This window comes from Falco peregrinus, chromosome 11, assembly GCF_023634155.1.
Source record: "Falco peregrinus isolate bFalPer1 chromosome 11, bFalPer1.pri, whole genome shotgun sequence".
Taxonomy (NCBI): domain Eukaryota; kingdom Metazoa; phylum Chordata; class Aves; order Falconiformes; family Falconidae; genus Falco; species Falco peregrinus.
This window is the reverse complement of record NC_073731.1, coordinates 9,029,334-9,055,548: the sequence shown is the minus strand read 5'-3', so window position 1 is coordinate 9,055,548 and position 26,215 is coordinate 9,029,334. Positions and strand designations below refer to the sequence as shown.

The following is a 26,215-nucleotide window of genomic DNA, read 5'->3' as shown; positions in this document are numbered from 1 at the left end:
CACTACGATAAATGAGATTATTTGTCTGTATTTAAATTACGAATCAACTAAGAGATAGCTCAAAATGAGCTTCAGCACCCTCTCCTTTATTTCCTACCTGTGAGTATGTGTAGGCTAGATAAACTGGAATTCAGACCTCAGCTGCAGAACCTTGGATCCTGTAAATACAAACCCACCTGGAAGGTTGGGAACCAACTGATTCTTTGCCCAGCTGAGCTATGTGCCCAGGGTGGCATACTGGTTTTCTTTCTTTTTCCAATAGAATCACTATGCCTTCAAAAATGGCACTGAAAAGTCCAATTTCAAACAGTATAGGCATAAATTGGCCATTATTAGGTCAGTACTTCAAATAATTAAACTGAACTATAGCTGTTGCAGTCAATTAGTATTAATACATTCACTTGTTGACTTATTCACTTTAGTGCATGAAGGTAAATCAGAAGATAATTTGACCACCTAGCCTGCAATTAGAGATCTGAAGAACACAAACCAAACACAATTAAATGCTGTAGTGTTCAAACTGAATCACTAGTACCTGTAGATGATTGTTTCAGTACTCTGGAGATAAAATTGTCTGCTGGAATATGTCACAAGGAGATATGACCTGGCTGACAGATATTTCATGTGGCAGCAGTTTATGTAATTTGCAGTGCCAGCCTCCCAGCTTTTCACTTGTGCATGGGCTTTTTATGTCTCTGTCACAGACATACCTGTAAGTACCCAGGAGAAATGGATGTTGCTGTTAATGCTACTGGCACTACCAATGATGACACAGATGAGCTGCAGAATGCACTCCTGCAGCAAACCATGAACTGAAAGGTCACATAGTGCATTTATTTTATCAAGTTATTGAAAGAGTTGGAATGCTATTGGTAACGTTAAGCTTTCATAGAAAGAGAAGTTCATTATGTTTCTTTGACTATACATGTCTTTGTCAAGGTTTTTGCACACTTGGGGTCTCCTAAATGCCCAGGAGCAGCCAAACACACGTACCAGAGTATTTACTTACTCAGGTTCCTGTATCGACCCTCCAACACAATGGAATCTCTCGGGAACAGTCTTCCAGTCTTTTGCCATCTTAACCATTGCTCCTGCATCTAGGACACCATAGCCAAACAAATGGTTGAATTCCAGCCCAACGCCATTTCTACGCCACTGATGAACCTCATCATGAAGCTGGTTCCTCTTGGAGGTGAGCACTGTCAGATGCTGCATGTCTCTCCATGTCAGGTCCAAGCTGTAGAAGAGAAAGAGGGAAAATAAACAGCACAGTACTTCCAAGCAGATATTAAAGAAAGTGTGTTTGAGTAAGCCTTTTGGTAAAATTTGCTTCTATGGATCACATAGAAATTGTACCTATACATGTTTCAATAAATAAAGCTTCTGTTGATTTCAGTGGGAACAAGAATAGGTTTTAATTGTATAATACTTCCCCAAAATATATTCAACATAAATGCAAAATAATTTCTGATTCTTTCCCTATTCTTGCAAATAACAGCTTTTAACTACCCATTATAGGTCACCATGCAACTTCTAAGTTAGTAAAATGAGTAGGATATTATACCAGATCCTGAAAAGAATACAAAAAGAAAGAAGTCCCAGTCTGATGAAGCAGATGAGCTACAACAGCCGAGGTGTCAGTAATTTCAGTATTCTGTGACTCTGGGTTCACGGGCTGCGGGCGGCTGTAGGCTCACATTATAAGGTATGGTAGGGGTTTGTCACCCGCGATACACTAGCATGGATGGATGCAGTCAAGTAACATTTGTCAAGATTCGACGATCGTTTTTCATCATCAGCTCTTGTCTTCCTAGATTTGCAGTGATTATGATGACAGGAAGGGCACTTACAAGTTATTATTCTGGAAGCTTTAGAACTGACATTCTAATTCTACATAACTAAAGCTATTCCAGTTGTTTTATGATGAACTCTTTCAACATTACAATATATCTGATTCAAAGCATCAACCTAAAAGGATCCGCTTTTCAGCTTTCCGTGCCCCAAGTAATAAGCACGTGTGCATGCCAAATGCACACCACAATAGCCAATTACTGTCATTTTTCCAAGGTGACACAAGATAGCTGAACACCAGATAACACTTGCATCATTCTTACTGAAATCTTTTAAGAGCTACTGCATATCTTAAAGCTGTATTTTCCATTTCACAGATTGGTCTGTGTTTAGGGACATGTCAGACATACATTGTATAGGTGCTGACAGACACATTGCAGGCAAGAGGAGTCTGCATGGGAGATTGCTCATGATCCCCGTGAAGCCTGGCGTACCCCACCCAGGGTAGTTCTGCATGACGCAATTTAATAGACCCAGCCTGGAAGGAGCGAGGAGACACTGCCAGTTCTTTCTCTCCCCCGCCTTCCTCTCAGCAAAGGCTACAGACTCAATTGCAAACCAGGGGTATCAGTCTCATTTCTACTTGTGATCGTTTGGCAAGAGTAATTCAAGTCTTCACAGACAGATCAAATGAAAAGGAATGATAATTATTACTGAGGTATTAAGGTTGTAGTCCCAGTTAAATGTTCAGTGGTCAGAAAATTCATTAAACTTGTATATTTTTATGATCATATTAATATATTACATAGTGGCTGTACCACTGAATGAGTTTGACAGTAGAAGGAATGATCATCCAAGGTTAAACACTTGACATGTGTGTTTTATGTTATAAAACTTGAAAAATTAGACTTGGCCCAAGTCACGCTCTGAGCACAACCATCACTGCTCTGGTAACGATGCAAACTTTGTCTCTGCCAAACCTTAGTTCTTCTGCAGTGCTGAAGAAAACTATGTACACAGTGCTCACTCCAGGCTGTGGTTACAGCAACCAAAGCTGTGTAACTGAGCAAATGTTGCCTTACTTCACAAAATAATTTAACACAAAGTAAAAAAATGGTATAGGTTATTGTAAGGAAAACTTCTAATCATTAGAGAAGAAGATAATGAAACAAGACCTATGAGAGGGCTCCAGTGTCACAAACAGCACCGAGATGGTAAATAGCCAATTGGAAATCTATTCTTTCACGTAACAGAGCAATTATGTAGCACAGAAGTTAATTACCAGCAATAGGTTAAGAAGAAACAAAGGAAACATTCCCCACTACCATTGCCAAAAAGCATTATTACTGTGGAACCGATTGCCACTGGCTGACAGGGGTGCCAAACACAGACAAGCTGAAAAAGACTTAGTCAGACTCAAGGAAGATAAACCTGCCTGTGGCTGTTACACAGGACAGGCTGACTGCTCTCAATCCAAACCACCGAGTGCCAGAGCTGTTGCTGAAGGACTGCTCTTAATCCCCGTTTGTTGTACTCTCCCCTGAGCATCTCTTATTGCAGACAGTATGTGGCACAAGGTGAACTCCTGTCTGATATTACAGGTTCGTTCGTACATTTTTGTGGGCTGGGTGTTCCACGCTGGGTACGTGAGGAAATGAAATAATCTCTCTCTCCAAACTGTGCTGGAGAAAACAAACCCCTGGAAGCAGGGGATGGAGAGGACACAGAGTGAGCAAGTCAGCCAAAATGCACCTGCTATACGGCTTTGGCAGGACTGCTGCTCCATCTGTAAGTTACCCTGCACGTCACTACAGTAGCAGGCAGCTTGTTAGCTGCTCGTTCTAGCCCCGTGCCACAGGCAGCCAACTTAGATGATGAACAACATTAAACAAACCACAGGCCCTCTCCTCTCTAGAGCTCACAAGGAATTTCTCAACAGCATACTTAGCCTCCAGGGCCAAGGCAAACACTCCGGCTGCTTCAGGGGCAGCTGCAGACGTTCCTGAGTGACGCAGGGTGCAGTTTCCATACAAATCCGTTGTAGCCTGCAATGACATTAGACGTAATTAACGAAACCAGCTAGTCCATTTTCCTTACAGCTACAGACTCAGAAAAATACAGAAAGTGGAGTTTGCGTCCTTGCTCTGTAATTGTGTGTTTGTGCCTAGGATCTGTTTTCTTCTTTAGAATCATGTATCCCTTTAAAACCACAGAGAGACATAGTTACAGAAGGTATGCATGCAAGAATAAATCATGATGTAGCAACAACAATGTTCACTGCCACTTAGAACTCAAACTCACATAGACGGCATTTATTTCTGATAATCACAGCTTAACCAAAGGCCTTCTGTTGTGGCTATCAGAGGGATTTGAAACTAGACTTGTTAACAGTATCGAGCTTTCTAACATCTGTGCAACTCCAGAACCAACAGCAGTACCAGGCTGCTACCTTCTATGCAGATTAGTCACTAGGAGAGACCAGACGAAAACCTTAGAAATAGATTTTATGGTGACAATTACAAAGGTGCCACAGATCCTCTTGGCCGATACCAGCAGAGACCCGATACCAAGACAGAGAACAGTATTTTTCCATCTGCTACTGCACGTGGGCATTTAGGATCATACAGTGTGCCTTTGGGGTCTGAGACAGGGCCATGGAAAATGCGTAACAGCTTTTGGCAAAAACTAACCTTGAGTTACTGCACCTGAATTTTCCACTCTGTGGATCAGACTACGGCCTGGCTCGTGTGAAGGCGCTGAAGAGCCGTCATCAGGACAGCGGAAGAGAATCACCTGAACAGAAACTGCGTATTTTCCAGGTGTAGGCATGGCCCTGTAAGGGACTCGAGAACGATGCTCCACACCGCTCAACAGGAGACCGAGGGTAAGCTGAACCCCCACGTTTCCTCTGTGGCTGACAATGTCTTTATGCTCCATGTAGCCCGTAGTACAGCAGAAGCCTGGCTCCTGACTGCTCTGCCAGTACATGTAAGCATGATCTCAGATGTTGAGACCTTTCATTTAGATTTTTACAGAGACCTTTTGTCACTGTCCTGTGGAAAGACTGCAATTGAACTACTAAATCTGGTTTCTGGTAAAGGAAAGCACCAACTATATGAAACTCTAAGAGATGGAGGATCATTGCTATTCTCAATGTTAATCCCCCATCTCCTCAGCTGACAGTTTTGGCACCATCACATACTGCAGATGAGAAAATATCCATCTCAACAAAGAACCATCTGCTGCTCCAAAGCTGACAGAGTTGTAATAGGTCGTGGGAGTGCACAAAGACAGCAGCAACAGCACAATAATATCTGGACTCACCACACCAGCCTCTGGATTTCTCTTCCTCCCATTACTAAAGGTGGAGGCTAAGGTTGAAGAGCAGCTTTCATCATACAGAGCTGTCCGTCCATCATTTATAGCAGAATTGATGGAGATTGTCCACATGCTCGATGCGTAACCGTCACAATTACAGTCATCGTAGCTGCCCCCATCTCCAGAGGCCCAGACATAGATGCTTCCTTTGCCACCCCGGCCCTGTGAAAGGGGAAAATCAACCCTCTTGGGTTAAACTGCAAATAGGAGATAGCAGCTATGTTACACTGCACATCTAATTGTAAAGCTAGGCATCTATAAAGGAGAAAACTGGTCCAAACAAAATATACATCAACCTTAAACTGACATAACATGGACTTCTGCAGGTTATTAAATCTGGCTAACTGGCAGCCCCAGACAATGCAATCTTATGTACATTTATCTCCTGTTTTGCTTGACGCCCTGAAGGCTCCTGTGCCAGACGCTAAGACATTTTATAGATTCATTAGCGTTTATGTCAAGGACTAAGTGCTATGAGGAAAGTGTTCTTTTAAAAGGGATATAGGCCATCTCACACACTCGGTTTGTAAGATCCAATTAGGTTCAGGCAATGGCTAAAAAACTCTGTAAAACTGGCACCTTTTTCTTTCAATAGATCTTTCTCCAAAGGTATCACTGACTCAAGAGCTGTTTTTCTGACAAACCAGCTTCTACTACTAAGCAGAAAATAAAGCTATGAGGCCATATAAATCATCTACAGAAAGACAGTCTAGCAATTACGCTGAGAAAGCGAGAGATGGACAGGAGAGACTGAAGCTGCAGGGGAGCTATAAAGGCTTCCCATTAGTTAACAGAAAGAAATCTGTATCCTCTCCCCAGCTTCCACATGGCAAGGAGTGGGAAGGGATCAGCTCGGTTCCTTCTCCTCACCCCACAGTAAGAAAGAGGCAGGGGCTGCCTGGAAGAGGGTTAGACCTGAGAACCCTGATGCTCAGGGAAACCCAAAGCTGAGATCTCCCACCGATTCCAGCACAATCGCTTTCTCTCTTGCGTTTAGTCCAATCTAATCAAACGTTTACTTCCAACGGCACCAGAAGGATGCAAGGCCTCAATTTAACATGCTGTTCATATGCATTGGGCAGAACATAAAAAGATCCCTTCTGCCCTCTTCATTGTCTAGCATTAAATGGAAGTTAAAGAATATACAAACATAGTAACCTGCAATGCTATTTTAATAGGGAACCTTTTCTGTCAGGAATTTAAATCAAATTTGAGCTCCCAGCAGTAGCTTCTATTTTTCATCATACCCCACTGAACAGAGCAACCTCATTATTTCAGGCACGTTAGTGAGCTGCATTATAATCCACTGAATTGCACAGCAGGTCTGCTGCCGCTCGGGTATATAGCATCTCAGGACACAGATTTTCACAATAAAGATGATGACTATGAAAAAGCTTATTGAAATCAGTCTAAGAACTCCCACAAAGATCTGAGATCAATCATTTGAGTTTTAAGGAAGGAGGACACTGTTGCAAAAATATACACTCTAACAACAAAATAATTCCAGCAAATTATGAAAATATGATAAACAAAGATCAGCATAACAAAAACAGTTATGCCTTTTTGCCCTTTAACTTTTCCCATATCCCACCTTGTGCTCTGACTGCCGTTAGCCTACAGGGCCCAAACCTGGGCTTTGGACTCACTTCAGAGGCCACATCCCAAGCTTGCCACTGTGCCCATGTACACCATCACACCACCTTGCCACCATCTGGCTCCTTTGGACAGCCTCTGCGGCAGCTCGAGCACATCTCTGTCTGTCCCCAAAGGACAGGCTGCTGCCCAGCGCAGACAGCAGGTGGCTGCTGCTGCCAGGAGTAGCACGCTTGGCATGTATGACCCTGTTCTTAAACAACCTTTGCCTTCCAGCCATTTTAAAGGGAGAAGAAACACCTAATTTTCATGTGATAAATTCACAAAAGTAGTTTGGTGCCTGGAAGTTAGCCTCTGCAGCGTTCAGCATAGGGAAACAGACTCAGTCGCGCTCAGCAAATTGTTCCATGCTGCCAAAACCAGGTATTGCTGCAAAGTGTTTCACCCCATGGGCAGGATTTGTGGCAGAATGGCAGAAAACGGGTGTAACAGATTGCTGGTGGGGAGCAGGGGGAATTCACAGAGAAACCAAAATTTGGGCTTGAGTTCATGGCTGGAATTGGCCCACTGAGTCCTGCTGGGGCCGGGTTTTATGCACTTTAGCATGAGAATGACCTCAGGGTATCACTTCTATCAGAGTCACATCCACAAGTGTGGCTTAGTGTTAAAACCCATAATTCACCTCTTAACACTCTAATTTCAATTGCCTCTACTTCTTAGCCAGAACTGGAAAGGGGAGCAAACGCTACTGGAATAAGCTGATAGCAGCCCAAGTGCATTATTTGCAATGATGCTTCGGACTTGCTGCTTACATTTCCTACAGCCATATCTGCAGGAGTGGGACAGTTTGCACTGGCAAACGTTTGGTGGCCATCCTCGGGCACCAATTCATTTACCAAGCAGAAAGATATGGCTTCAGGGGAAGTGAATACTACCACCTCTGGATGGTAACAGCCTAAACCAGAAAAATCCCAGTTGGGTCAACTAAGTGCCTTATTTAAAGTGAACTGAAAGCCCCTATTTGCATCTCAGCCTTCTATGAACCTAAAAAGTTTCAGTGCTGTGACTCAGCTTGGGCTGCTGTAAACTTCAAGCAAAAGGAGGATGGGAGAAGGTGGCAGTAATACATACTACAATGACCAGAGGGAGTGTGACAGAAGATCAAGGAGGAACAGAGAAGACCACCGAGATAATAAGATAGATTTTAAAGAGTATCTTTCCTCCAGGATCCTGTTGAAACCTGCTCATTTCCCCCAAAAGCCATGCACAGTGTTGCGCCCACTCTTCTGAGCCACCTGAGGTTGTATCCACTCAGAGCTGAAAGTGGATCTTGGTGCATTTGTACCAGCACAAAAAGAGGCCCACCTCTCAATCCAGGCTAAACCAGAACTAAATCCTGGACGAGGCTAGATGCTTAGGAAGTCTCAGACAGCTACCGAGAAGCTCTCTTTGCAGAAACAGCAGGTTTTCTATTTCCAGCATCCGTGGGATGTTGTGCCACCAGCAAAAAATATCCCTGAGACATTTTCTTACCCCTTTTCTGATTTTCTGCAGAGAATAATCCCAGAAAAACTTCCTTACTGAACTACCTTGCAAAAGTGAGCTGGCAGGGGACTGCAGCCTAATTCACCTTATGTAACTTCAGGCATATCTTGAGCTTTTTTTTTTTTTTTTTTTTTTTTCCTCCTTGTTACTGCGTTCATTCACCGTGCTTGCTGGGCTAGCACCAAAGCCAGTGTTTCTCAAAGTTTTGACTAGTGAGTCACACTTTCCAGATAAAATGGGTGGTATTTGACAAATAGATCTCCTCCAGCTTCCCTGACCCTTCCCACCAAGGCTGGCAAGTGCCCGTGTGCATAACAGCTGGGCCTCTAACATGGCACTACCTCTGCAATGACTCCTCTAGTTCACCCACGCCCACCTGGCCATCAGGGTTGTTAAAGATGGATGGAAACAACCGAACAGTCTTTACAGCATGTTTCTGATGCCCTTTTGCTTTGGCCTAATTCTTCTGTCATCGATCAGGACTAACAGTTTCCAACCAGCACAAGATAAAAACAAAGAACTGCCCTGAAAAGCCAAACACCAGGGAACAACAGCATCAGAACACCACCAAGCAGATGGGCTCAGGATAAAAAGAAAAAAAAGCAGCACCTGTCCGTGAGGAGCTTTTTTGTGTTGTTTTTTAAGCATGGTGAAAAGGTATTTCAGGATAAGGGCAGCCAAATGGTTTGCTGATGTTTATGGACTTTCACATTTCTAAGGAAGAAAATGCAGATGGAGCACATCTGAAAAAAATATGAAAAATTACAGAACTGGAAATTGCTTTCTGTAACAACTTCAAAGCATATATTATTTTATAAGCATCCTTCTTTTTGCATGACATATGATAGCTATTTTGTAATTCTTCCCCTTAAGGAAACAGAAGTGTTTCAGCACCTTCTATATAATTTAATAGCAATTTATGTGCCTGCTACGGTAGGAGAGAGACTGTTTTTCCGGGAAAAGCAAAAAATACTACAGCTTTTTCAAGTCTTTGCCATGGGTCCTACTCAGTTATGAATTGGACTCAGTTTCTATCCCCCATTAATTTTGACTGTATTTTCCTCTGAAAAGAGCATTTCTTTCTCTTCAGGACAAATTATTTGAAAATTCTTATGTGTTTCCTAATTTAAAACTGCATCCTTCAGTAATGATTGCTAATTATCTCAGAAAGCACATTCTGCAGCCCGGGCAGGCAACACAAGATCATCGCACCCGCAGGCTGGGGCATGCCAAGGCAAGGGGGGACTGTGGAAGAGCTGTGGGACCACTTGCCCGCTGTCATGACTTGGTGGGAGCATTGGGCTGGGCTCTCGAGACATCCAGGAGCCTACGCGGAGACGCCACTCTGCCTTGGTCTGCCCACCCCTCCTGCGCACGACCGGTCTGGCTGTGCAGCGTAAGCCAGCTGGAGGCAGCGAGCCCTTGGCATCGCTGAACCGCTGCTCATCCTTGGCACTGCCAGGGTTCTCTGGAGCCTGCTGCGTGTTCCTGCATCCCTGACATGGAGCCAGCTGGACAGCCCATTGAGCACTCACTCTCCTGGCTCCACCAGCTACTTCGGCATCTGTCAGGCTGATTTGCCCAGAGCAATCTGGGAGCCTGTGATTTTCTGGATCCCCGTGCTCCTTTCCTATACTGATTTCTTGGGGAGTGCTAAAATCTAAAGCAAAATCTAGGCAGGAACACATGCTCGACAGCCAGTCAACTAATCTCAATTTAACCCCACAGACACCAAAGTTTTAAGCTGGAAACATACCTTATTTCCAAAGTTTGCTGCTGCACGCGTTCAGGGGGACAGCCGTCTTATTTGAGCTGTACACCTTTAGCACCTCTCCCACATCCAGCCCCTTCCAAAAGCCTGGAGCTGCTGTACTGTGCCCCTGGAAAAGCCCAGGATGTCTGGCCTGCCCAGCACAAGTCATGGAGTTCAGCACAGAAGAAAGAGCAGCGGGGTTATCCTGCTCACAGTCACTGCTGCTGAAGGTGTTGTCCCTTTGCTGCTGGCCTGTCTAACCCTCAGGCATTCAATGGAGAAGGAGGAAAAGCCATTTTGGCAGAGCAAGAACTCAGCTAAGTATTTGGCTGCTATGCAGAAGACAACCATCCTTCAGAACCATGTTTCAGTCACGCTTCTCCCGTTTTTGTCCCTTTCATCTTTTGTTGCCTGCAACAACTGGTTGTCTGGCTCCCCCTAGTAGATTTCTGAAACTATTTGGGTCAAGTAATAATCACCAAAGTACAAGAGACGTCTGCATATGAGATTCTCAAAGAACTACACCCTGCAATTGTTAAACTCTAACAAAAGGCTTTATGTAACTTATTCTAAACTTGGTCACAGAATAGTACTGAACTCCCGTTCACCAACCCCTAATTAATTGCATAATTGTCAATACCTCCTTTGGTTAAAAATAATGCTCAAGCCACTTTCTATGTCTAAATTACTGTTGAAACTGGATAGACTTCTGTTAGCCAAGAGAAACAAATGGAAAATTACACTTTTGGTGAAGAGAGGCAGCATTAGGTTTCAATTAGGGCTCAGTCCAGCAGGAAAATGGGGAGGGAACTCTGAAAATGATGAGGCAAAACCTTCTAATTATCTATTCCTTTTGTGTTGGATCCTGGGCTGTGTACCACAAGTAATAATGCATTACTCCGGTCCAACAATTCTGCAGGCCTAATTCTGGTATCAATAGTATTTGGAAAAATCAATCCCATCCTCTTTTCAGTACTTCTGAGCTGTATTATCACTGAGAAAAAATTTCTAAAGGCCCAATTTACTTTCCACCAGTGTCAATGCTAATTTCCCTGCCCAGGGCTCCCAACTGGTGTGACCAACCCCATTCTCACAGCCTCACCTGTGGCTCTTGCAACACAGCACAAAGGTTCCCCACCTTGCAGCATCAGCCTTGCTGGGAAGCTATAGCATGTGGCTGCTGAGTTACAGCAAGAGAGTAGACAAAAACACTCCTGGGGTCAGAGCAAAACATCAAAGTCTACACTCTGAGGCTATATTATTGCCTAGCCTCCTTAGAAAACAGTAATTTACATGTCAATAAAGAAAATATTTACATTTGGAGCTTACAAATGCTGCCATGCTGGCCCAGCCTATTGAGGCAGCAGCTTTCTGCTCTTCATGTGACAGCTGTTTGAGTCTTTGTGAAGGGCAATATTTAACCCGGTCACAGGCCCGTGCAAAGCACAAACCTGCAACAGCCATTGACCAAGGCATCCCTGAGGAGACCAGTATCACAACAGAAGTCAGCAGCACTTGAGATTTGCCCCTACCCTGCCCTCAGAGGCACATGTCCATTCCCTGAGCTGTGGCAGGATAGCAGATGGTCACAGACTGATCTCCAGACCTGGGTCACGCACTCAGACAAAGGCTGTGTGGGTACAGGTCAGAAAAGCTGGCCGTGCTGTTTTACAAAAGCCTGAAAATATCCCATCAGATGAATGGGGTGACTTCAGAATTCCAAGCAGATATAACGTACTCATGTGGGGTTTTAATAAGGTTTGATTTTATCTTATATAAATAAGACAAGGCATGGAATCATAATGCATATTCCAGACACAACAGCAATATGATAGTAAAGGGCTCGCAAGTTATAAAGAAGCCTGTAAGGCTTCCTCAGAAATGGAGTAATCAGATGGCTGCCAGGTCATAAACTAATTCCCCTATCCTCATTTGGCTGTTGAACAAATAAAATAACATTAGAGGTATCTAACTGCATATACTCTATTAACATGCTAGCTTCAGCATATTTCAAAGAACAATAAAACAATGTCTGTGGCCTTGGAGAGGGACAAATGAGAAATATTTCCTTTCATTTTTAACACCGTCCTTTCTTTTTTCATTGGTGAGCCCAATTACAGAGCCATGATGAGACTATAAATTCTTAATACTGCTCCCCTGGCAATTTGTACTTGTGAAGCATTTTCTTAGGTAGAACTGTATTATGGAAGCAATAACGTTTTCACCAGCACAAGCACAAATGGATCGCATCTTATATAATCTGGCTGAGCAGAAGAAGTCTCAAAAAATTAATTCAGTCCATGAGCAACTCTTCACAACGTACAAATACAAAAGCCTACATCATAAAAATGCAATAGCTAGAGACCAGCTTAGCTCGATTACTTCTTTTTACTGCCTTAACTTCCAACAGCCGAAGCTGGAAAGAACTGGACTCATGAAAACAGCAAATAAGAAACGTTTACTGGATATTGCATTAAAGGCAGGACGTACCATAAACCATGGGTGGAATTAGTTCTTGATTGTAACCTGTTCCTGTTTAAGATGACTGCTAATACAACTCTGGATGCAAGGTACCAAAAAGAACAAAAGGCCTATATTTAAGAGAGTTGTGCTGTCACAGGAATCCCATCTACCACCACTACCTCCGTCTTCAAGTTGTCTAGCCCCCAAAGTAGGTAAGCACAGGTCAGACAAGGGATATGTAAATTGCACAGCATTGCTTTCTCCAGCCATACCATATATAAAATGCTATCACTGGCTCACTCTTCACTTCTCTGCGAATAAAAGTACCTCTCAATCAGATGAGACAGCTAGCTGTGTTCACCGCCAGGCTACTTGTTCCCAAGTCCATCATCCTGGTTTCTTGCTCTGCTCTGCCTTTTAGTTTGTATTTCTGCACCTGCAGTAAAATCCCTCCATAGCTCATTAAAGAAATACATCTGCAAATGTGTGACACAGCGATTAGGAGCAATGAAACTGAGCATATGAAAATCCTGGTCTTGGTGCAGGGCTAAGATACCTGAGGGCAGCCCAGAACAACGTTAGGTTGATGATTACTGAGACTGTACAGAAACACATACCTTTCCTCCCTAGACCCCATAGCCTGCTGATGATCACAGATGTGGCTCAGACAGTCTGGAGGCCAGACAACAGAATCTCATTAAGGGTATTGATCTTTTGCAAGTGCAGGTGTGTTTAAAGAAAGAGAGAGAGCACGCATGACAGCACATTCTCTGGATCTCTCTTTCATCAGAGAGAGCAGCACTTGTCCCTTCGCCTGTTGCAGGCTGCCCTAATGGTACCTGGCTGCTCGGGCACAGGCTAGCAGAGTCTCCTGTCACAGCTGGCAGCCAGCACTAGATGCCTCGCAGCAAAGGGCGAGTGCAAGACCCCCTGATTAGGCAGGCACTGGGTACTCACAAGTTTCAACCTAGCCTTTGCAAACTAGAAGCTGTATTAAGTCCTTTCCAATTACGCCCCAAATATATCTTTTCTAGCAGCTGGAATTTGCATTAGGTAAGGTTGTTCGTCTGCGTCAAACCAGTGCCGGTGACTGCCAAACTCTTGTGGATGTTGCTGTGAAACTCTCCCAGTCCCTATTCTCAAGCCCCTGTTAATTCAGCTGTGAGCTCGTTTATCTGTGCAGTCCAACTACCACTTTCAGTGACCCAGTTACACTGCTGACTATTGCCCCTGAACAAAAGTAATGAGATAACACAGCGAAGCGTAGACTGCACTAAAAAAATGAGTCTTAATAACAAAAAGCAGCTTGAGTCCCCTTCCCAATACCTTCTGATTACATGTATTACGCTGACACCAAGTTCATGCGCACACCATCCCCTTTCTGTTCAGCCTTAGAAACGCAGTCAGTAAAAGGGCCCTTAAAGGACTTGCCAATGTGACGGACAGATTCTGCCATCCTTAATAATGCTATTTTAGTGCTGCCTTTATGCATGCTATTTACCTTACAAGTGAACAGCACACCAAAGTGAAGGTATGATTAAGGCAAAAGGCAAGAATTAGCTTAACTAGCTTAACACCAAGAATGGGAAATGGAAGAGGAAAGCTAAGATGTGTCAGCCTTAGCCCACCTGGTTATGGCTGCACTGCTTCAAGCTATAAAACCAGACACATCAATCTCAGTTTCTGCAGTTTTCATCATCTTACCATTATCAGGTGATGAGCTACCCCTGGCATCCCAGCAGCTCTGGAAGGAGGACTTGTAAAGGGCGTAACAGTGGAACAGAGATTGGGGAAGGATGAAACAGTGAGTTTCTCCTTGAGTCAGGTTCGCAGGTGTGCTGGCAACAAGGTAAATATTACCTGTGTTTGTCAACTTGGTTAACTGCATATTGCCTGTAAGAATTCTGTGTCACTCCCCCTTATTTATTTTTAGATTACTGCATTAGAAGTAAGGATATTAATCTTGCTCTGTACAAGAGATGTTACATTTCCTTCTAGGACATTTGAAAGTGTTGCCCTTAGTTTAATAACACGTTTTTATTCTCAGCATGTTGCTTCTTCCCTGCCAATATTTCAGCTTCATCATGAATTTGTGAACCATCCCTCTGGTGAGAATCAGCTCTAGACTGAGAAAGAAAATTCCTACATTTATTTGTCTCTCAGTTTATAGAAGATACATTTATATTTCATAAGAGAGGATTTTATCCTGAAAAATTATCATAAATTAGATTGACATTTGTTCAGTCAATGAGAATTTGATGCACATATAGACCTAGACTAGGTAAAAGGGTATTACATCAAAGGCCATTTAGGCTTCCTTTACATGCAGGAATGTCTGCAGTGGGTTTTTCAAGCACCACGGAGAGTGCCCAGCACCCACTGACATCTTGAAATATCTTTGGAAAATCCGGCCCTCCACAAAAAGAGATCAGAACAAACTATAACCAAAAAAACCCCATTCTATGAAAGGAAATGTAATAATCAAAACAAGGGTAGCTAAAGCTATGATCACAATGCAAAGGGAATTATTTGGGGCGGAGCAGTCTCTTGGGCTTGTATTGCCAGGAGATAGCTGGGACACTGCCATTAGGAAGAATTAGACAAGTGTAATTGTCCCTCGACAACAGTATCTTTCTTAGGTAGAATCCACCACCATTCCTTCTGCTCTTAATTCTGCAATGGCTGTTAGATAGAACTGGTTTCCTAATGCAGACTCTCCTGTTAATTTTATGTTTTCTGATAAGGTACAAGAGCAATCCTTCCCAGAGCGTAGCTCACCGTCACCATTCCCCCTCCTTCGCAAGCATTCAACCCGAGAGATCTCAGGGGCCCTTCTGATCTTAATATTGCAAATTATTTCTTAAAGAGAATTACAAACACTTCTGAGAGGAAGACATTAAAAAAGCAATGTGCCCAACACTCCCAAGTATGGGACTATGGCTAGACAGTAAAACAGAAATTAAAATCCCTACTCCTATACTTAACATTCAAAGAGGTTAACTCCACAAACTAAAGCATATGGTGATAAAATAACAAGGTAATGCAAAGACATCTTAAATACCAAATTGCAAAAAAACCCCAAACACGACTAAAATTTAAAATCTGCTTCTCTGTAGGGGTAAAATATCTCTATCTATTAGTTTGCATTCCTCTGCCAGGGTTATTAGTGCCTTTTTCTGTTACTTATAGACAAGTTCTGCATGGGAGGAGAATAACACAAAAATTATGTGGGAATTTTTCTATATTCAGAGTTTATGTCTGCTGTTAGTGGAAGGAAGACCAAGTGTCCACTAAGTATAAGACATCAAGGTGTTGCAAAAAATATACCAGCCATGTCACATACCTAAGAAAGATTCTCCCCAAGACAGGAGTATTTAAGGGGATCCTTACGGAAAAGACAAATGAAAGTGATGAGAAGAAACACCAGCTTGTGTAAGATGACTTCAGAGGGACTTCGAGCTTGCCAGAGGTTTGTAAATTTTATACTACAAAACTGAGCAGACTTGGGAGAAATTTCTTATGAGTCTTCCTGAGTTATTGAAGTACACTGCCAATTTTATTGGCAAGAGCATGAAGATGACTATAATTCACCTGTTACAGGCAAAACTTTTGAGGCTTAGGATTTAGGAAAGATTTAGATGCTCCGCTACCTACCACAGCAGTGGATTTAATTACCAAGTCACAAAACATGGTAAATTGAATGTGCTTCTCACTGTGAGGTGGTGATGAAGAGTGGGAGAAACTGGCATAAGTAAGAGGAAGAAATAATTTGGATGGAAAAATGAGTAATTGCAGAGCTCCCACACAAAACTACCCCAGACAATCTGGGGAATTTCAGGTCTTTTCATTGTGGAAACCTATCTACGAACAACCAAGGGGAAGAGGCTCATTCCCCACAGCACCAGGAGCAGCTGAGGTTGTCCTGGCTGCATGACACTGAAGAGATGGAGTTTGTTTGTTTGAACTTACTCGTCTTCTTTTTGAGTTGTGGCACACATTTTACCCGACCTTCTAACAGAGTGCAAGTTTAACCAGTTCCAGGATGATACTGAGAGACCATAGACTGTTCCTACAAGGAGGTGGAAAGGTGGGAATAAACAAGGAGGCTCCTGCTGCTGTGGAGTAACATTACTCCATGGATACCTGAACAGCTGTGGTCCAATCACAGCTATAATAATGACCATATATGAGTGACCTGAAAAACACTACAAATCCAAAACTATAATTAAATTGCTAGCACACCAAACCAATGTGATGTTGGTAGTACCACTGGCATGTTTCAACTTGGGGCATATTTACAAGATCAAGCTTTTCCATTTTGACTGTGAGGGCACAGAAAAGCATATGTAAGCTGACTAGAGATAAACACAGTTTCATGTAAGACAGCACAGTATGCCAAGACTATACAGTAAAGGCAATGCCGCAATATTGCAAGAACATCAACGGACCTTGGAATACGCTGAAATCTGGGATAGTTTACACAACTGCATAGCGTTCTGCAACATCTATGGGAGGATCGCACATTCCCAAGTCATTGGTTTCAGCGTGAGCGTGTACATGTCTTTCTGCCCCAATAACCAGATTATTTAATAAGAGTCTTACCTTGTTCACACCATCTGCCATCGCTTGCAGCGTTAGCTCTCTAGGTCCATCCACCGTCTTCCCATTATCAGTTGGTCCCCAGCTGGCACTATATATATCTATGACTTGAGGCATATGACTGATAGAGGAAGCCTCAATAATGTCTGTCATAAATGGCTGGTCGAGCATTCGAATACCTGCCGATTTAATCAACATGAACGTGAATTATACATTACCCAGCACAAAATGAAATCTCAGCACCTGGAGAAGTCCCACAGTTACAGGTATTTTACTTCTCTGGCAGTTTCACCCACTCAGTAATTCCGCACTCGCCATTCACATTTCACCAGGGTGTGCTTGGCCAGCAGGATGCCAGCACTTAAACACCAGCTACAGCAATGCCCAGAAAGAGAGAGTGCTTTATAGTTAGCTAACTACATTGCGTTTTCCATCTATTTGAAAACACTTTAAAAACAGTAGTATTCAGCAATCTCAGCATTTCATAGTGTTGAAGCAATATTAATAGTATTTACAATAGTATTTTGTAACAACTAGGGAAAGGATTAAGGCCTCCCCATCTCTAATTTATACTCAGTGATGCACCGACCCTTCATTTTTCAAGTAATTTTCCTGTTTATTTTGGTTCTTCTCTAGAATTTAATCAGAGAGGGGAAACACACTACACAATGATTTCCTGGAAAAATATAATTGTGTCAACATGCAGATGTAATAGCAAAACATGGCCAAAGCTAACTAAAACCTGCTTCCTTTAACCCATACAGCAGTAAAAATCAAGTCAGAGTCCTAATGATACAATCCTCGCACAAGCCAACTTCATAAACCCTCAGTGTTGGCCCTAAGCAAGCCAGAGAGTGTGACCAAGACCAAAACAGCACAAGCTGTTACATCCACCATGCCCCCCACACAGGGCAGTTTCACCGACAGACAACCTCTTGGTGGCCTTTGGATGAGACCTGAGTAACCAGGGGTACATTCCAACTCTCATTGGTAGCCTTAAGTTGCAGTTCAGTTTTTCCCAACAGTTTTAGGACACAGAAATCACTACCACTGTGAATGGCAGCGAGGACCCCGATTTAGAAGCCAGTGCTTTTACTATATTAAATACAAAATCCATGTGCCAAATGCGAGGCTGGAGCAAGTGGTATAAACCTCAACTAGAAACCAGGCCAAATCTGGATATTCCTGATCTGCTAATTCAAGCTAGAAATTATGAAGTCAAACTCAATGAGTTTAAGAAATGCTTTCACATGCTTTTAAAATGAGGTTCGGCACTGAAACCACGGAATTAATTATTGAGCCTGGGGAGGCAGGGGAGCCACAGGAGGAGCCAAGCCATCTGGTTTGACTCTAGAGCAAAAAAGACATACAAGAAGCAAAACACACGATGCCCCAGATCCTTCGTTACCAATTTCCAATTCCACCTTCCACAGACCCTGAACCATGCCAGCAGCACTCTCAGCTCTAATCAACTTCCACATTCCCGCTGCCCACACGATGGTGCTACAGGTGCGTACTGTCCTCAGGCAGGAAAGGCTGGCACTTTGAAAAATCTGTGGGGATTTTGAACGAAGTGGAGAAGCACAGAAAATGATTTGTAGGCTGTTGGTCAGCAAAAGAGGCTTTCACCTCTTGATTTTTAAGCAATTATCTTGAAGTTATAAAGTTGTACTAATAATACAAATGAGGTCCCGTAAAAATCCCATACTTAATTCACATTCATCTAAAAGTGGCTATTGTCAGAATGTAAGTTTTGGAAAATGTCCCATCCCTGAAGGGGATGCTACTATTACTGAAGAAAGGGGAAAAGCACTAGACCTGCCTTACTAGCAGTAAGCTAGTAAGTGAGTTACTAGCTCTCAGTGATTGAGTTACTAGCTCTCAGTGATACTTCTTGGGGTAACAGCTTAGCAACATTGCTTGGTGCCCTCCTACAGTGGAGATTCAGCCTTCCATCACGTAGGCGACAAGGTGAAAGGCAGCCTCCCCCAGACTCTTCTGACACCGGGGTGAAACGGGGACTGGCCAAGCAGAGCAGAGATGCTCATGCACACACACTGTAAACCAGTCCCAGGAAGCAATGGATACATCCACACTGGTGTTTTGGTGTGGACTGGGAATGAAAATGAAATTTATAAGCATCTATCTCTGTTCGCTGTGCCTCAGTTCTCATCATGAAACAGTCTTACAGTGGGAAAACTAGATTTCTTCAGATTAAACTAAACCGATGCATGCTGTTCAAGAGCCTAACTCACTCCAAGCCTGTATTCAGTCTCTCAGTGCAGACAAGAGCTAGTTAGAAGTAAAAATACCCAACACACCCGCAGTATGAATGCTGGGTCCTAGGCACCACCCATTTCATTCTGTGCATCTGCTCCTACCACTCTGCATCACTTGTTAAAATAAAGAAAACCAACCACTGCAGAGATTCACAGCACTGCAGGCCCTGCCCTGTGAGAGCCTAAAGAATAAGAGCAGCACAGGATTTGCCTTTTCAAATAGTTCCTAAGTTCCTAAGCAGGAATTTGTATTTTACCTCCTGCGAAATGAGATTTGTCACAAATGATACTGCAGCTACGCAGGGAAGCAGCAGTGAAAATCAGTACACAAACAGGAGCTGGCATAAGAAGGAACAGAGCTGTTCCTTTGCAATGTCATTAAAGAGGCTCTATAAGGCCCTCAATTGAAAAGGCAAAGCCATGGAGAAATTCTTCTCCCCAGCTGCTGTGAAAAGTAATAAACACATGGCCCAGTGCCAAGCTGCAGTTGGGTCCTGGGCAACGCTCCCTGTCTCTGCTGGGAAAGCTCTGCCTGAGGCACAGCGTGTTAAGGACCACTGACACCTTGAACTGCTACCGTACCTGCTACCTTGGAGTTGTACGCAACTCCCACGCCGCAGATGTTGTTGTTGGCCGCAGCAGACACCTCTCCCGCACACCTTGTCCCATGGCTGCGGAAGGGAAGACAGAGACACCATGTGAATCCCAGCTAATACACGTGCTGAGTGGAGGTGGATCACCATGGTCTTGTTTTCGCCTCGCAGTCAGCTCCCAGTGCTTCAGAGGAAAACCGTTCCACGGCCAAGTGTTGAATGCTGCCCTTGGATACTCAGATGAGCTCACTCCTTCCTAAAGCAGGAGATAATCAACTTCCCCTCTGCAGTATGAGGGATGCTTGCTCTGAGATTAACGTGCATACTTATGCTGCATTCGGTTGTAAAGTTATTCAGACCTTTTCTTTTTAAGTCTGTCAAACAGGTTCTGCCTTGTTACCAGCTATTAGTCAGCAGAAACAGGCCATTGACAAAACAGTGTAAAAATAAGATCAATATTAATTCCTTTGGGTTTGTGACTTGACAGTGTGACACCCGTTATTTTGAACCCCACAGAACAGAGTGTGATCCCCTTTTTGCTGTTCAAACACGTGCAAGGAGCGTATCCCTGCCCACAAAAGAAATGCTACGGAATGAGGGGGTGCAATATCAAGCTGGAGTAGCAGAGGGGAGGACCATGATGGTCGCTGCACTCCTCAGCAGCGGAGCTGTGGCCTGGCTAGCCAGGCCCAAAACTGGCCAAACCTAAGGGCATGTGCGTCGCTCTCCTCCAGTGCCTAATTCCCAGGAGAGCTGGCAAGGCGCTCCAGCTGTCAGCTCACAGAGTTACTGCTTTCTGCTCAAGTGGGAAATGTCTCTGCTCTGACACAGGGGTCCAGGTTCAGGTTGACACATGGCATTTCAAGAACACTTGGCATCTGTGAAGTGCTTTACAGCTCTTAACGGAGACCCTGTAACTGGCAGTGCCTCTGAGGCAGTCCTGCAGGAAGGCAGACTGCATTTCCCTTCCTCCTAATTCATCACAGAAATTAAACCACAGAGAAGATAAATATGGACGATATAATCTAGTTTTTAAAAAATAGCACAGCAGCAGTGAAACCAGTGAAACCTGTCAGTTTTTTTAAGTTTAAGATGTTGAATCAATATGAATCCATCCTACCGCTCACATCAATCCACTCTGAGTTAAAACTGCATTGCTCCTACAGCAACCTAAGGACTCGTGCAATTAGCAGTGCTGTGCTATAAAGGCTATACGGAGTACCAGATCAACCATCCCAGGAGGCAGCAGAACTGTTTTGTTTTATTAATCTTTTTTTTCCCCCCCTCTCCTTTTAAGCACCTCTGGCAAAGGTGAGTGTAACATTAATGAAGAGGTGAGAAGCAACACATTCTTTTTCCTGCTGTAGTTGGAAGAATATATTTTTAAAAGCAGCTCCATGAAAGAAAATCAGTGGCCTTGAATGTACAGTGTCTCAATCATGAAAGGGAGAAGATCTCATGTGAGTTCCTTTCACAAATGGGGCAGAGAGGACAGTGATACAGAATTCTTATTCAGCTGCTGGAGAAATTTCTTTCAACAATCAAGCAGATTTTCCCTCACGCCCTTGTTCAAGGAACTGTGAAAAAAATATACCGTTGCTAGGCATTCATTATCTAGTCACCTGTGGTCTAGCTGCAAGCCACAGAGCAGAGTAAATGGCTTTGTTAAAAAATTGTCTTGACCGATGCTGGGGTGCAAAAGAATTGGTGACACTGCCAGGTGAGCTCTTTCTCTCACAGAGGGAAAAACTGTATTAGGACCTTACTGGTGAGAAGATTTTGTCAAGGGTCCTTCTCCCCATCTCATCTCCCCAGTGCACTGGCCTGCATGATAGGGACTGCAAGCAGACCTGTTCCTGCAGCTCAGGGTTTAGATACAGTGCTGCTGACTGGAGACAAAAAAAATCACATGTGAGTTAGTGGAAAAGCATTTGGTTGAATTATTAATGGCAAATAGCAGACTTTTCCAATTTAGCCCTATCCGCTGTTCATATATCATTGATAAACCCATTGTGGTTTCTATGAAGTGACCCATGCCATGGGCACAAATCACAGCTTCTCTCTCTCCAGCGTTCACCCCTTCGCCACTATTTCAGTGTTTATAACAAAGGAATAGAAAACAATTATTTTCACCTATGAATAAATTACTTCAAAGGTAAACCATATATTAGCATGCAGAGAAAGTGTTCTATAAACATTATATAAATGCAAACATTTTACATGAACATTCATGAAAAACTAAGGTAGGAGAGGGTGATTCAATTGAAAAACAGTTTTGCCTTCATCTGGTTTAAATAACACATCTGTACTAGTTATGAAAATTTCACTTTGCTTTGTCTTTGAAACTATTTCTATTTCTAAAACCCACTGCCAAGGCTATTCTAATGCCCTTCTATTGACGTATTTTTTAGAAGAGTCAAAGATGGCACAGATTTCATCGAGGTTCCTTTTCATCTGGTTTGAAATGCTTCTGCAGACAACAAAGGACAGGATCCATCCTTTCTAACTTCAGCTGCCTGCAGGGGAGGGCTGTGTAGAGCTGCACTCTCAATAGCTGGGACAATCTGCCTATCTTGATCACTTTAGTTGCTTGCATTGGGCAGCAGTCAAACATGCAAAGCTCAGAGGGACACTTTCGTGGGGCAAACGACATCCCCTTTTTACTCACATGACATTGTCAGTTTCTGAGCACTTGAGTGTTTGCACAAGTGAAAGCGTTCCCCTGCTTTGGGGAGAGTGCCACTCTGCCTGCATCCGAACACGCCAAGAACCAGCAGCAGTGCCGTGACTTCTCCCTGACACTTGTGCCGTAACACTGCAGGTAGAAAGAGCTGCTAAATCGGTTTATACAAATTCTCAATTATTATGTTGTTTTGTTGTTTCCATTGCATCGATTGAAAAAGGAGGAGGAGCAGAGTAGGTGTTTTTGCCTTGTTAATGACCGCTGTCTGGAAGCCGAGGGGAGCTCTTTCCTTGACTCAGTGATATTTTGTCTGGATCCAGAATAGGTAAAGGACATTTCTACCTCTGAAGAATATGGGGTTCCGGGACAGAGAATAATTTTTGCCCTGATAACTCATATCTGAGTGAAAGAATATACAGAATACAAAGGCTACAGGAGTAGAAATAATTATTGGCTATTTGTATCATGGCAGAAATTTGCAATTGCAGTGCTCTGGGATGGGAAGCCCTGAATCGTTCCTTCTGCATGCTCACAAGAAGAAATCAGGGGGCCGTACAGACACGTCAAGCTACTGCTGACTCCTGTGGGTACCTCTGCACTGCACAACATGGTGCATGCCAAGGTACTGGATGTGGTTCAGGGGAAGTGCGTGTTAAAAATGACAGGCGGTATCCAAAGTTGTTCCTAAAAACCACTGTGAGTGCTGTGGGGCTGCCTCTGCTTTTGGCAACAGGGCTTGGTTCAGGTTCCTTCACTGCTCAAACACAGCCCTGCCCAGTACTGCACCCACTGTCCCCTTATCCTGGCTTGGTCCCCAGGCTGTGGGTCTGAACACAGTCAAGCAGTCGGTGTGGTAACCACGGGAATAAATCCCTCAGCTACCCAGTCATCTATGTGCCTCTCCCTGTAACAGCAGCCAAACTGCTGGACTGCAATTCCCCGCCTAAGGCACCACACTCTCCCCTTCCAAAACCCACCCCGCTTGGTTTCATAGGCCAGTAGCTGCTAGATGCAAAGGCCAAAGTGCTTCCAGAAGCCTTAAAAAGCACAAAGTAGAAGGGGAATCTGTGCTTACAAGCATAGCAGCTGCAATTAATGAAATACTCCATGCAAAAACCTATCCTTTTTTTTCTTAAAGTGTAATGACACTTTGCACATGCAGCTGGCAGCTCACAAAAGCCCCTTGGTGAACAGTCCTCTGCTTCTTGTTCCACAAATCACTTGAATTGCTCACATAGAAATGTATTCTTTATGGAAAAAGGGATATTATGCTATCCTATTTTGAGTCCGATTCTCCTGCATGCATAAAATTCGATGGGAGATATAACACTGACTGCAAACTGAGCAAAACGGAGCCTTTACTGCAGGTTTCTCTGAATGGCTTTTCTGTGTAACTACTCTCTTCCCAGACGCACCTGTGCGGCTACACATATGGATAGACAGACTGTGTCACAGGTAGACAGTTGTAACCTACCAGTAATAATAATCCAGGAGTCAAAAGCTATGACAATAGCTTATATATGAGCACATCAGCTTGATTAACAGCATAGCAAAGAAATGCACAGAATAAAACATAGTCACAACTACTCCTGAACAGCTGGATATGGTGTGTTGGTTTGCATCTTAGCCTGGAGAAAACATGAAATCTTGCAAAGCCTTCTTGAATCATGCAGGAAGGAAAGGGCTGCTTTACTGAATGTGTTGCTCCCATGATTTACCTTGCAAGGCAAAAAATTCCCTGTCTCACCAAAGAAATCTCAAGGTTCATGACAATGAATGCTATACTTCCTAGATATCCAATTTTTGGGAAAGAATAACGAAAGAAACCTGCAAAGCAAATCCTGCATTGTTTTCCTCCTCCTGAATTGAGCTCCCCATCCCCTCAAGAAAATAAATAGAAAAAACCCACCCTGAATCATGTTGTTCTCAATGATTACAGATCGGGTCACCGGTGACCATGCTGTTCCACCCTGGATTCTTCACTTGGGTGTCTGAAGTTAGCCAGAGGCACCTGGGGCCAGAGACCATAACCCTTGCCACATCCAGGATGCGTGAGGCCCGTTTTATGAGACTCCAGGAGGTAATTCTGCCTCCAGGGCCACCTTGCAGAACACGTGAGGACTGCAAACTGTGCCCCACTATAAAATACTTGATAGCAGCACAATCAGTGTTAATGGGGCTTGGCAGAAAACACTTAGTTTTATGAAGTTCCACACTGAAAATGACAGAAGCTACCATTACCCACTAAAGCTAAATTTAATTTTCCTCCGTGCTGCTCCAGAGCTAAGTGATACCTTTCTCCTACAAAGATCCTTTGCATAAATAAAGTGAGAAAGGCAGCAGACCTTCACAAATTAGAGCCCTAGTCTTTCTCCAACTTTCCATTCACTAATTGGATTCATACTAGTTTAAAAGTGTCAGATGCCCTTTCCTGAAATGAAGGAGAAATCTCATTGGCATCTTGCTTCGGCTGAAAAATGGCAGGACTACAAAGGAAGACATAACAGCTCCTAAATCTGTTTGATCCGTTCCAGGAAGCCTGTGTCTGAGGTGGAAGCACAGCTGCTCCACTTCTTTGTTATGTCACTCTGACAGAACTGAAATTAATTTGTTTAGAAATAAAAACAAAACCCTCATACAAAACTCTGAGACCATCCATACATAAATTAGAGATGAAAACCACATTAAATAGGCTTGAAATATTTTCTGATAAGCACCAAGACTGAGCCCTGAAACATTTAGAAGTTTTCAAATTCTCAGTGGTGCTGCCATGTAAATGCTTGCAACATCAGTTATGTTTACATCCAGAATACATTTGGAAATTTCATCGAAAATATCCTGAAACCATTTTTGCAAATCCAAGCTAGAACCTGAGACCCTGAGGAGTATGCTGCAGAGCCAGAGATGCTGGATGCAGAGATCACCGGGTATAAACACACCTTATAGGTGTGCCTTGGACTCTGCACCCTTGCCCACTGTAGCATCTTGCTAGGAGCCTGACAGAAAGGGCTTTTTCATGGGACAGATGCAGAACTCAGGGCACACATGTTTTTTAAAGAGCTGTTGAAACATCTTCCATTTTAAGAAAAAATAAGTTTAGGGAAGCAAAAAAGCCACACTTTCCAAAATCTGAAGCCTTTTGTTCTGAGCCATTCTTATCTAAACCATACCTTGAGGATCAGCCCTTCTCCTGCTGAAACTGGGTAAGTTCAGAACACACTGAAGGAGGAGTGGGCTGTGGGCAATCACGGTGTGTTCAGGGGCAATAACACAACAAGAACAGCTGCACTGTTGGTTCCAGGTTTATAAACACAATGGAACAGGTTCCCAGTAGAGTACATGGACTTCAATTCCTCCAACAGCTAGAAATAACTCTGAATCAGCCCTGAAATGCCACCCATGCAGACTGTCCTTAAATCAAGTTGAAAAGACAGACAATCCAGAACTTAACATATGATTTAATTGTTTTTAAACTGGTCATTCTACACCATGCTGCTTTTCTGCCCTCTTAAGTCTATGAACAGGTGAAAAGACTTTT

At 43.4% G+C, this 26,215-nt stretch overlaps 1 protein-coding gene across 1 annotated transcript in view; it reads right to left on the bottom strand.

The window, feature by feature from the left end:
- The window catches only part of PCSK2 (proprotein convertase subtilisin/kexin type 2), a 109,179-nt gene that overhangs the window by 7,077 nt on the left and 75,887 nt on the right, over positions 1-26,215 (bottom strand). Inside the window, exons 7-11 of the mRNA XM_055816508.1 lie at positions 19,984-20,072; positions 17,126-17,301; positions 5,116-5,331; positions 3,736-3,836; positions 1,010-1,237 (exon numbers count right to left, since the gene is read on the bottom strand). Coding sequence (XP_055672483.1) covers positions 1,010-1,237; positions 3,736-3,836; positions 5,116-5,331; positions 17,126-17,301; positions 19,984-20,072 — 810 coding nt within the window. The remainder of the gene's footprint in view (positions 1-1,009; positions 1,238-3,735; positions 3,837-5,115; positions 5,332-17,125; positions 17,302-19,983; positions 20,073-26,215) is intronic.